General features: G+C 46.2%; 1 protein-coding gene across 1 annotated transcript in view; it reads right to left on the bottom strand.

Annotated features, from left to right (window-relative positions):
• The window catches only part of LOC146805549 (fibrous sheath-interacting protein 2-like), a 381,163-nt gene that overhangs the window by 312,647 nt on the left and 55,674 nt on the right, over positions 1–12,842 (bottom strand). Inside the window, exon 3 of the mRNA XM_085623808.1 lies at positions 5–3,556. Within this exon, the coding sequence (XP_085479934.1) occupies positions 5–3,556 (3,552 nt within the window). The remainder of the gene's footprint in view (positions 1–4; positions 3,557–12,842) is intronic.

The raw sequence follows: 12,842 nt of genomic DNA, 5'->3' as shown, positions 1-12,842 counted from the left end.
TCACTGAAATAGGTTTATTCATCTTAATTGCTTCATTGCAAGCAAGGACTGCTGCACATAGCGTTTCAAAAACATCTTTTACAATTTCTTTTGAAATATAATCAATTTCAGATTTCAGGAGGTCATTGTTTACATTGTCAATTTCAGTCTGTAGTTCATCACTTTTCAGTAAATAGGGTTCTGAACATATCTGTGTAGGTTTCCTGGAATATGTAGCAAAATATGTGTCATAAGGATGTTCTAGACTTGCCATTATTCTCAAGAACATGTCATGTACAATCTCACTGACATTGTGTAGCATCCAATGTTTGGTTTTCTCGCTGCCTTCTCTAAGAATCTCTTTAACTATTCCATGCAGTACACATTCTCTTGAATTACATACTTGTGATGAAGAATATATTCCCCGGTGACTGAGAAAAGTGTATTGGTCCTTGCATTTTTCATTGGCTATAACCTCAAAAACATTACTGACAAATGTACTTATGAAGTTGCTATCACTGTGCAAAGGTTTGCTGATACTCAACTCTGTTTTTGCTTGTAAAGACTTACTTGGTGGTGCAGGACGTTCTTTAGGGACATGTTTCATAGCAGTATCTGTGGTATCGGACTCATCAACATTTTTCTCCTTTGTTTTTAAAATTTTATCTTTTTGTATTAGATCAGTAATATGTAATTCATTATTGATGGCACTTAAAAGTGTGCTAGCTACTTTTTGGGCATATACATGTAATTCTGATAACAGATCAGCATTTGGTAAAGTGTCAAATGACATTTGTAGAGTATTATTTTCTTCTGTGGTTTGTTTCTGTTGGATGTTTTCACTGTGGCCTCCAAAAATATAACTTGACTTTAACTTCAAATTCACAAAATGCTCTAGTTTAGTTACAATTATTTGAATAATTTCTTCCGAAATGCTCTGTTCTTTAAATGTCAAAGCACTTGATGAAGATTCGTATATATAATTTGGCGCTTCTGTGCAAAGTGCGTTATATTCTTGTGCTGCCAATATGGGCAGTTGCTTCACATTTGTAGGAATAGTAGGTCCTTTTTCTTCTCTTAAAATATCTGGTACTTGTTTATGAGGCATAACTTGAATTTTATCTTCTTTTTTTATATCTGTCAATACTGTTTGGTTATCTGCAATAGACATTCTAAGTTTTGCACCACTATGTGCATCACTTATAGAAGTGACATGAAGCAATGTAAGGACAGTCTCCAAAATATCATGCACAATGAACCCGACTTCAGATGGTGAAATTAGATTATTTTTGATCATTTCATTATGCCATTTCAGACAAGAGACGTTTAAATCAGATTTCTGTTCAGGAAGTAAAGTTTCTTCACTACTGACCAATGGACTATATTTGCACATATCTTTCAGAAGTTGTGACACAACTTCATTGATAACATTTTCAGTGACTTTTAATATTTGACAAATCTCTTCTTGACTATTTGCAAACTGATGTTGCATATATAATCTAGCCAAAAAACAATCTTTTGTGTTTAAGGTCTGATTATATGTTTCAGGTTTTGCGTCAAGAAAATCTGTCTCACTTGATAAATACTGCTTGCTAAATTTAGGTCTTTTTCTGGAATTTTGATCAAGAATTTCAACATGTAATTCTTCGGAAAAATTCTTTTCAGGATCTATTTTTTTCTTTACTGTTGTTTTATTATTTCCTGTAGATATTGTTGCAATGTCTTGATGATCTTCCTCTGAATATATTACCATTCCAGGAACATTAGCAGGCAAAATTGTCATCCGCTGTTTCTCTTCTAACTTTGTTACTTTGCAAAGAGGAATTTGCTGCGTCAGTTTTTCAATACCAAGCGCATCTTCTTTGTGGGATTTTTCTACTAATACTTTATCAGTAGATGGACTTTCATATGTGTTTGCTTTGCCATTGTCTCTAAAAGAATCAGGATCCAGTTTGTTTAACATTTCAATAGGAAATCCACTGGGAGCAATATCTTTTTTAGAAGAACATGCTTGGTGGTGTGCTGTCTCCTGTATTTTGTTCACATCAAGGTCACTTACAATAAAATTTAGCACAGAAGAAATTAATTCCTCAACCCGGAGATATACCTTTGATTGTGCATTTTCTATTTTCAATGCTGCTTTATGTATTTCTTCTTTTACAACCTGTTTTGCAAAATCTGACTTAATAGATTCTTCAGCATAGAATTCAACTGCAGGTGACGTAATGGTATTTGGCATTATAGCCTGATTACTTGTATTGCTTTCAAATGGTTTACAATGTTGAGTGGAAGCTTCAGTTGGTAATTCTATATCATTTAGTAGCCCCTGTTTAACATTAGCAAAATTTTCCAGTTTTACTAAAACCATGTCAACTATCTCATCTGCACTTTCCGTCACGTAAGAGGGCTTTTCAGACATCTCAGCAAGAAATGTTTTATATGATACAATATATTCAGACTGGTTTTTAGCATTGAGATAATCCTTTGTTAATAAACCAGTGTATTCATCTAACACAACACAATGCAATTTATCAAGAATATTATCAACAATGTCATCAGCGGTTGATATAACTTCAAGTTTTGATTTCAAGTTTTCCAGTCCTGTCTTTTCTGTAATATCACACAGAGGCCCACCTTTTGATGCTCCTTGTATTTGGCAAGTGTTTTCTATATTTGTGCAGGTTTGATTATTGGTCTTGGTCACCTCAGCTCTGCAAGAGTTTTGCTCACTTATATCTGTTGTTATTTTTCTAAAAACAACATCTAAAACATCTTCAGCTGTGTTGGTTAAGTCAAATTTCAAATCCTGAAAGACCTTAGAAATATGATCTCTCTCCGAGGATGATTTATCACTTGGAATAACATTTACTTGATCGAAATGTACAATATCATTTTCCAGTCCTTTATGATATTGATGTGATGGAGAAGGTCCTGTTAAGCAACTGTCTTTTTTTAGCCCTTCTGAAACAGCATTTGCTTTTAAATTCAAAACTTGTATTTCTTGTCTTCTAACTTCAGGTTGAAGTTCAATTGCATCAGTGTCCAATATAAGTGGGGGAATCTCAAGTTGTGTATCCACCGTGGGCTTGATTGATGGTTTTGTCGAAGTATCCATCTGATCTTCTTGGAAGAATATAGCTACACTGTCTGATCCAGGTAGTCCTGTACGCTTGGGGGAGTCCGTTGGAATCTCAGTTATATCAACAATATCAGTAGATTGTAATGACGTTTTTTTAAAGAGCATATTATCCATCGATGTTTCTCTTTTTACTTCATGAATAGAAGCCACTTCATTTTCAAATGATTTATCTTGGTATTTCAGTTCTGAATCTGTTAAACTGACTTTCGCAGAGCTTGACATTGGAAGAGTTTCTGATATCTTACTGCTTTCTTCACTGTGTGGACTAGACATACTAAAGTCAACAGATGGAATTCCTGATTCTTCTGATAATGTGTAGACTTTAGAATGTAGTTTTTCCTCATACATTGTAAGTGCTGGATATAAAATACTCATCACAGTGCCCACTACCCAGGTCACTACATTCTGAGCAATACGTTTTAGTTCTTCAGTAGATACCTGATATAAAAAGAAAGAAAACAGAAACATCAATTTAACATTTTAGAACACTGTGTAATGCTACAAATATTAAAGCAATATATTGTACATATCAAAGGATTCACTACAAATCCCTTTCTTTATAGGAAAGACTGAACAAAAATGTTCTGTGGCTAAATGTTTTTTGCTCATTATGTGCTGCTGATTATGCCCATAAAGCCCAAAACAAGAACAAGGACTGATGCAAATCAAAGCCTGCCCTTAGTTAAAACGTAAAAGTTACTTCTTCGGTAGCGCTATATCCGGTAGAGACACAGTCTAGCCGCAGATTCTTCAATTTTGAAGTCTAGATGAACAAGTTACTTACCTTCGGTAACGATGTATCTGTAAGAAACATTAGTTAGTTAGATTCCTCACCTTAGAATATCCCCAGGCGTCAGGCTGGATCCGGAAAGATTTTTGTAGCAATACCCCTTGCGCGTCGCTAGGCGTCGTCTGCGGCTCCGCGTCCGTCGTCGGCGTCGTGCACCAGAATGACGTCGTCGGAGTACTTAGACGCCGCCCTCGCGCACTGACGTCAGTTCTTATACATAGCTTTCTGCGCCAGGGACTCTGAGCCATGCAAGAGACCGACACTGGTGCCAAAAAATCTAGGGCCCTGAAAGGGAGAACCTTAACCCTAGATGTCGGTTCGCAGAACGGGGAGGCTGGGTGGGTCGGTGAGGAATCTAACTAACTAATGTTTCTTACAGATACATCGTTACCGAAGGTAAGTAACTTGTTCATCTGAAAGAAACACGTTAGTTAGATTCCTCACCTTAGAATAGATACCCCAGCAATACCAACCCCGGAGGTGGGCCTGCGAACCAAGATCACACCAGAAAGTCCTGCAGAACAGAACGGCCAAAGTGGCCATCTCTACGGACTTGTCTGTCCAGGCAATAGTGCTTGGCGAACGTGTGCAGTGAAGCCCACGTCGCCGCCTGACAGATGTCCTGCAAGGGGACTCCCCGTCCCAGGGCAGTTGTCGCCGCTGTGGCCCGGGTGGAATGGGATCGCAGCCCAACAGGAAGGACCTTTTTTGCTAAAGAATAGCAGAGTTTAATACACAACACGACCCATCGCGAGATGGTCTGCTTGTGCACAGCTTTACCCTTCTTCGCACCTACATATCCAACAAAAAGTTGGTCGTCCACCCGGAACTGGTTTGTGCAGGCCAAATAAAATGACAGCGCACGTTTTGGGTCCAGACGATGGAGCCTCTCTTCATCTTTTGAAGGATGCGGAGGCGGAAAGAATGTGGGCAGCGTGACAGATTGCCCGATGTGAAAGGGAGTCACGACTTTAGGAAGGAAAGAAGGACGGGTCCGGAGGACAACCTTATCCGGATGAACCGAAAGGAAGGGAGGCTTAGCTGACAGAGCCTGGAGCTCACTCACCCCCCTAGCGGAGGTGATAGCCACCAGGAAGGCAGTTTTCAGAGTCAGTAGACAAAGTGGACAGTTGTGAAGGGGCTCACAGGGAGCGCACATCAGAAAAGTAAGAACAAGGTTCAAGTCCCACTGAGGCATTACGAATGGAACAGGAGGGAACATATGAGTAATGCCCTTGAGAAAACGGGAGACAACAGGGGACTTGAAAAGAGAAGGCTGATCAGGAAGCCTTAAGAAAGCAGAGATTGCAGCAAGATAACCTTTCAAGGTGCCCAGAGCAGAGCCCTGCTGGGCCAAAGAAAGAAGAAAGAGGAGAACCTCAGAAAGAGGGGCAGAAAGGGGATCCACAGCCTTTGCTGTGCACCATGCCACAAATTTGTTCCACCGGCAGGCGTATACCGTCTTTGTGGAGGGACGCCTGGCTGCCAGAATGACATCGCAGACTTCAGGAGGCAAGACAAATGGCATCAACTGTCGCTGCTCAATCTCCACGCATGGAGGTGGAGGCTGGACAGGTTCGGGTGGAGGACCGTCCCCTGCTGCTGCGACAGAAGGTCCTCCTGAGGAGGCAGTCGTATCGGGGGATCGATGGACATACTGAGTAGCTCGGGATACTAGTACCTTCGTGCCCAATCCGGAGCCACCAAGATGACTTGGGCCCGGTCGCGCCTGATCTTCTTCAGCACTCTGGGCAGAAGTGGTATAGGCGGAAAGGCGTACAACAGACCGCAACTCCACTCGCGACGAAAAGCGTCTCCGAGCAAGTGCCGCCTTGGAAATTCCAACGCGCAGAACTGCTGACATTGAGCGTTCTCTTCGGTGGCGAATAGATCTAACCAAGGCTCTCCCCACTGCAGAAAGAGACCTTGCGCCACATCCGAGTTCAGACGCCATTCGTGATCCATCATGCACCGGCGGCTGAGTTCGTCTGCTCTGGCGTTCAGAGAGCCCGCCAGATGTTGAACCACCAGGGTTCAGCCATGTCCAGAGGCACAGAGCCCGCCCTGTTTGTTGCAATACCACATGGCGGTGGTGTTGTCTGTGAACACCTGCATGACACTTCCCCGGACAGAGGGAAGGAAGGCTTTTAGTGCAAGTCGGATCGCCCTCAGCTCCAATAGGTTGATATGGAGCCGAGTCTCCGCCGGAGACCAGAGTCCTCTGATCTCCGCCTCTCCCATATGGCCCCCCCATCCCAGGAGGAACGCATCCGTTACTACGACATGCTCCGGTTGGGGTAGGGAGAGGGATCTGCCGCTGACCCAATCGCGATTCGTGAGCCACCACTGCAGCTGGTTCGCAGTGCCCTCCGAGATCAGGACATGGTTGGACAGGTTGCCTCGATGCTGGGCCCACTGAAACTTCAGGTCCCACTGCAGAGCCCGCATCTGCCACCTGGCGTGAGGTACCAACAGGATGCAGGAGGCCATCAGCCCCAGAAGCCGCAGCACCAACTTGACCGAAACCCAGGACAGAGGCCGGAAGATGGGAATCAGAGCCTGAGTGTCCTGGACTCGCTCTTCCGGCGGATAGACCCGGAACTGCGCCGAATCGAGAACCGCTCCAATGAAAAGGAGCTTCCTGGAGGGACTCAGGTGCGACTTCGGCACATTGATGGAGAACCCCAGCGAGTGTAGGAGGTCGGCCGTAGTCTGGAGGTGGGAGACGACGTGCTGGGGCGAGCCCGCCTTCAACAGCCAGTCGTCGAGATAGGGGAAGACTGGAACCCCTGATCTGCGCAGATGAGCTGCGACCACCGCTGTAAGAGAGTAGGGTCTGCTTTCTATGTTCACCCCCACTTTTTGCTTTTGCTTCACTGGTTTTCGACTTAGATGTGGCTGTGGGCCTGTCAATCAGACCCACAGCCCTGCTGTTCTCTCTCTAAATTTACACTATGTACTTTAGGTGCATAACCCAATTGGTTAGGATCACCTTATTGGCCCCTGTACAGTGTATCTTTGGTACCCAGGGCATAGGTGTACCCTAGGCCTACCAGGGGCTGCAGCATGTATTATGCCACCCCTGGCCTTCCATTATGACACAACTAGCTGATCACTCAGCTGGGGCAAGGTCATGTAATCACTCCTTGCTTAGGTGTAGTATTCCTATACCTACCTTATATATAGACACATGTGTACCTATCAGCCACTCCTATGGCAGGCCTTAACAATCCTGGAGGCAGAGTGCTTGGTAACATGTGAGATGGTGCTCTAGCATGAGCTGAACCTGTCTGCAGCTTTCGGAACCATGTCCTTATAGCTGTTCTATGATATAGCCTACCATATACTCTTAAAGTGCCTCATAATCTTAAACGGTTATGGTAACTATGGTTTGGCTTTATCAAAACATGTCGTGTAAGGTGTCTACCACTTTGGAATAATACCCCCATACCATTTCTGGCAATGAGGATATTATTCCTCCCTTCTAGACGGAGAAGACATGTTGAAACCTACTTACCCGTTTAAGATAACCAGAGCCCCAGCATCACAAAATGGATGCTGCTGCCACAGACACAAGTCTGACCTCCTGCTGCTGGGAGTCCTTCCAGCGAGGGAGGCTTGGACAATAGGTTTCCTGCCTTGGGAGGTGCGAGCACCACCCTAGACAGGATTTAGTGTATTGGGGCAGGCAGGGTTGAATGAAACTAGACACTGCCTGGGGCACACAAGGTGTCCCATGCATAGTCCAGTTCAAACCGGCGCTGGGGCACTCCAGCCCCAGCTCTGGTGCGAAACTGGACAAAGGAAAGGGGGTGTAGCCACCCCCTTTCCTGGTCCCACCCATAGGAGGGACCTTGCAGGTAGCCCAGCCCACTAGCCCAGTATATCAGTAGGTAGCTGAGCCCTGCTAAATTAGATTAACCTGAATCTGCAACTTGTACAGAAACTCTGGACCTTCGACATTCGACCTCAGGAAGAAGACTGAAGAAATCTCCCTTGTGGCCAAGGAGTGACCACCCTGGGCAACCAGGCACCATCCAGCGACCGCTGCTTTGCTTTGCGACTGATCCTACGAGAGACGACTGCAGAGACTGACCAGCGCCAAGACTTCCAGACACCTCTGACCCAGATCCACATCTACAGCGAAGCTGAGACCCGTGGAGGCGACGAGGGACGTGGGACCGGCGACTTGGGAAAAGTGGCTAGTACCTGACTAGCGCGACTTCCGAGGCTCTCTCAAGGCTGTGCTTGGGGAATTTAAAAGCCCCCATCCCGAGCACCATCTGCAAAGAAGACCAGCTCCCCACACTTCACGTGTTCTGTGTGGGGCCCTTCTGCATCTGAGTTGCTCGACGTGTTGTCTGGTTGCTGGCCCGTTGGCTAGTGACCTCTGCGACGACGAACCTTTGTTTTCATCTTGCTGGTCCGGCTCCTCCAGACTGGCACCCGCTCCTCTGTGAAAGAGAAGCACCCCAGACCTTCCTGGTCTGCACCAGAAGCAAGTCCTCCCTCCTGCGTGGGTTCCTCTTGCCAAGGCTTGTTGGGTCCTGACTCGACTTCAACGCCGCCGACAGCAAGAGCCTTCGTGGGACAGCTCACCTCCTGGTCCTGGTCGTCCTCGACGCCTCCTGGTACCCGTGACTGCTGCGACAAGCTTCACCTCTTCACCTGCATCTTCACGACATCGCCTGGTTCCTTCCTAGTTCCTTCCCGGCTCCTGGCTGGTGACCTAGACTCTGTCCCTTCTGCTTGCAGGTTCCTTCCTTCTTGATCCCATCCTTGGGATCCACCGGACACTCTTCACTGACTGCCTGTCAGCAACTTTCCTTCAGGCATCCATAGGAGTCAACGACGAAACCCGACGCAAGTTTACACCTATGCACCCGCAGCTCATGGGCTAGGTAACTTGAGAATTTCGGTGCTCACAAGGGTATTGACTATCCAAGGGTCTAGTTTCCGAGTCTCGACTTCCTAGCTATACCAGAAGTGTCCTAAAACTGTTAATTCCTAATAACTTCTATTTCTATAGACTTTTACGCATTACGCGTGATTGTTTCCACTCTGCACCTGAATTCCGTGGGCCTCCCACTTCCTAACCTTTGGTAGTATAGTGTAGCTCCAGCGATGGCCTAGGCCTATCCTGTGTTCGTGACAGTGGTTCTTATACCACTTACTTAGTATATGGTTTGCGTGGCCCCTAGGGCCTAACTGTATTACTTACCTGTGTGACTTAATGTATGCTTAAATAAGACTGTGTTGTACTTACCTCGAATCTCATAAAGAGTGCTGAGGGTTTGACTAGAATAAATACATTCTATTTTTAAATATATCTGTTGTGGTGTCCTTTCATTTGGTATTCAAGGGATTACATATGGTATAACAGCTGGCTTCACATGCCATTCAGAGTTTAGCCTAAAACTGCTCTTGTCCATGCTACCACTAGGATAGCTGGTCTCTAAGGTTGACTTTACAACCAATCACCATAAGGGTTGTTGAACAAGTTACTTACCTTCGGTAACGATGTATCTGTAAGAAACATTAGTTAGTTAGATTCCTCACCTTAGAATATCGACAGGCGTCAGACTGGATCCGGAAGATTTTTCGTCAGCAATACCCCTTGCGCGTCGATAGGCGTCGTCTGCGGCTCCGCGTCCGTCGTCGGCGTCGTGCGCCGGAATGACGTCGTCGGAGTACTTAGACGCCGCCCTCGCGCGCTGACGTCAGTTCTTGTACATAGCTTTCCGCGCCAGGAACGCAGAGCCATGCAAAGACCGACACTGGTGCCAAAAATAAAATCTAGGGGCCTGAAAAGGATAACCTTAACCCTAGATGTCAGTTCGCAGAACGGGGAGGATGGGTGGGTCGGTGAGGAATCTAACTAACTAATGTTTCTTACAGATATATCGTTACCGAAGGTAAGTAACTTGTTCATCTGAAAGAAACACGTTAGTTAGATTCCTCACCTTAGAATAGATACCCAAGCAATACCATCCCCGGTGGTGGGTCTGCGAACCAAGATCACACCAGAAAGTCCTGGAGGACAGAACGGCCAAAGAAGCCATCCCTCCGGACTTGGCTGTCAAGGCAATAATGCCTGGCAAACGTGTGTAACGAAGCCCACGTCGCCGCCTGACAGATGTCCTGCAAAGGGACTCCCCGTCCCAAAGCAGTAGTAGCCGCTGTGGCCCGAGTAGAATGGGCGCGCAGCCCAACAGGAGGGTCCTTTTTTGCCAAAGAATAGCAAATTTTGATACACAAGACGACCCACCGAGAGATGGTCCGTTTGTGCACAGCTTTCCCCTTCTTAGCGCCCACGTACCCAACAAAAAGCTGGTCGTCCACCCGGAACTGTTTTGTGCGGTCCAGATAAAAGGAGAGCGCACGTTTTGGGTCCAGACGGTGGAGCCTCTCTTCCTCTTTGGAAGGATGCGGAGGCGGAAAGAAGGTGGGCAAGGTGACAGACTGCCCAAGATGAAATGGATAGTTAGTAACGAAGGCACAAGGGCACCCAAAGCAATTGGTCAGGGACCTTGGGAAGTTGCGTATTATAAGAGACAATGGTCCCTGAAAGCAAAGGAGTATATCAAGCAATAATCAATATAGCCACAATAGGTACTATATTATAGCCTATGTCCAGCCGGACAAGGCAGCTTTAATAAGCAAAATGTCTTTCAATGATCAAACAAAATGTAAGCAAAGTATTGGTGGGACACAAGCCTGTCTCCTATGGCTTACATATCAAGAGGACATACATTTTTGAAAAAACAAACAGGCAATTGAAGCGATGTTTCTATAACGAGAATAACAGGTAGTGAAACATCCTGGTATAAAGCTAGTCACCTTCACGACATTTTATACACACAAGTAGTCATAGTGTAAGGTGAACAACATAGTCGACGACGTTTCGATCCTTACTGGGGGGGTGTTAGGATCATCATCAGGACTGATTAGTATAATTGCCTATAAAAATGCCTGAATTAACAACAATTAACACAAAAACCAACATGGTACAATAAAGAAAGGGGGAAGAATGGGGGGAAAAATTGGAAAAAAACATAATAGTTAAGGTTAAATAAATTAAAACAGAACATAAGACAGTTTATGTCAGAACACGAGCTAATCATGATCAGAATGACTTTGTGAATTATCGGGCACGGAGCGATAGGGAAAAATACAGTGGAACATGCTTCGTGGCAGGTCGTGTCAGTGATGAAAGGTAGTGGTTACCGCGAGTGTTAAGGGATCTCGTCGGTGGAGAAGTACGTGGTCGTTGTCATGCTTAAATGGAGGGCGTGTCTGAGACCGAGAATTGTGAATACCGCAGGTGAGAAATGGCGGGTTCTCTACAGTGGAAACTGTATCGATTGAGCATTGCGTGAGTGGCGAGTGTCCGAACAAAGGAACAATTTACCTCATGCTGTCAAGGATTACAGCAAGAATGATATGTCGGCTTGGTTATTGAAACTAAGCGACTATTAAAAGCACGGAATCGGTCTGTAATGAAAAATTAGAAGGTCAAAATCAGGACCGAGGAGTGCGGAAGTACTGTGCAGAAAGGGTAAAGGGCTTACCTAGGTCCGCGATGGTAAATGTCAACGCGGTAGCGAAAATCTGCCGAAAAAATATAAGGCAAATTAGGGGGAGAGACCACATCGTGATTAGGTGGTTGGGAGCCGGCGGTTGAAAAACGAGAATCATACCTTAATGTGATGATGGAGACGCGTTCCTGGGGAATCAGCGGGGCAACGTATCGGTCAATGCCGGATGGGTTGTGGTGAGGGAGTGCCTAAGCCGAGGAGTAACAAATTTTGATGCACAAAACGACCCACCGAGAGATGGTCCGTTTGTGCACAGCTTTCGCCTTCTTAGCACCCACGTATCCAACGAAAAGTTGGTCGTCCACCCGGAACTGCTTTGTGCGGTCTAAATAAAAGGAGAGCGCACGTTTTGGGTCAAGACGGTGGAGTCTCTCTTCCTCTTTGGAAGGATGCGGAGGCAGAAAGAAGGTGGGCAAGGTGACAGACTGCCCAAGATGAAATGGAGTCACCACTTTCGGAAGAAAGGAGGGACGAGGCCGAAGGACAACCTTGTCCGGATGAACAGACAGAAAAGGAGGCTTCGAAGATAAAGCCTGGAGCTCACTCAACCGTCTAGCCGAGGTGATGGCTACCAGAAAAGCAGTCTTAAGAGTCAGAAGACGAAGAGGACAATTGTGAAGAGGCTCGAAGGGAGCGCACATCAGGAATGTCAAGACCAGATTCAAGTCCCACTGAGGCATTACAAAAGGGACAGGAGGGAATGTGTGAGTAATGCCTTTTAGAAAGCGTGTAACCACAGGGGACTTGAAAAGAGAAGGCTGATCAGGAAGCCGCAAGAAGGCGGAGATGGCAGCAAGATAACCTTTCAGGGTGCCCAGGGCAGAGCCCTGCCGGGCCAGAGAAAGAAGAAAGAGAAGAACCTCAGAAAGAGGGGCGGAAAGGGGATCCACAGCCTTTGCTGTGCACCATGCCACAAATTTGTTCCACCGGCAGGCGTATACCGTCTTTGTGGAGGGACGCCTGGCTGCCAGAATGATATCACAGACTTCAGGAGGCAAGTCAAATGGCATCAACTGCCGCCGCTCAATCTCCACGCATGGAGGTGGAGGCTGGACAGGTTCGGTTGGAGGACCGTCCCCTGCTGCTGCGACAGAAGATCCTCCCGAAGGGGCAGACGTATCGGGGGATCGGTCAACATACTGAGTAGCTCGGGATACCAGTATCTTCGTGCCCAATCCGGAGCCACCAAGATGACTTGGGCCCGGTCGTGCCTGATCTTCTTCAGCACTCTGGGCAGAAGTGGTATAGGCGGAAAGGCGTACAACAGACCGCAACTCCACTCGTGACGAAAAGCGTCGCCGAGCGAGTGCCGCCTTGGAAATTCCAACGCGCAGAA

Source organism: Triturus cristatus, chromosome 8 (genome assembly GCF_964204655.1).
Source record: "Triturus cristatus chromosome 8, aTriCri1.1, whole genome shotgun sequence".
In the NCBI taxonomy this organism is placed as follows: Eukaryota; Metazoa; Chordata; class Amphibia; order Caudata; family Salamandridae; genus Triturus; species Triturus cristatus.
Note: the sequence above shows the minus strand (reverse complement) of the source record. Positions and strands in the feature narration are given on the sequence as shown.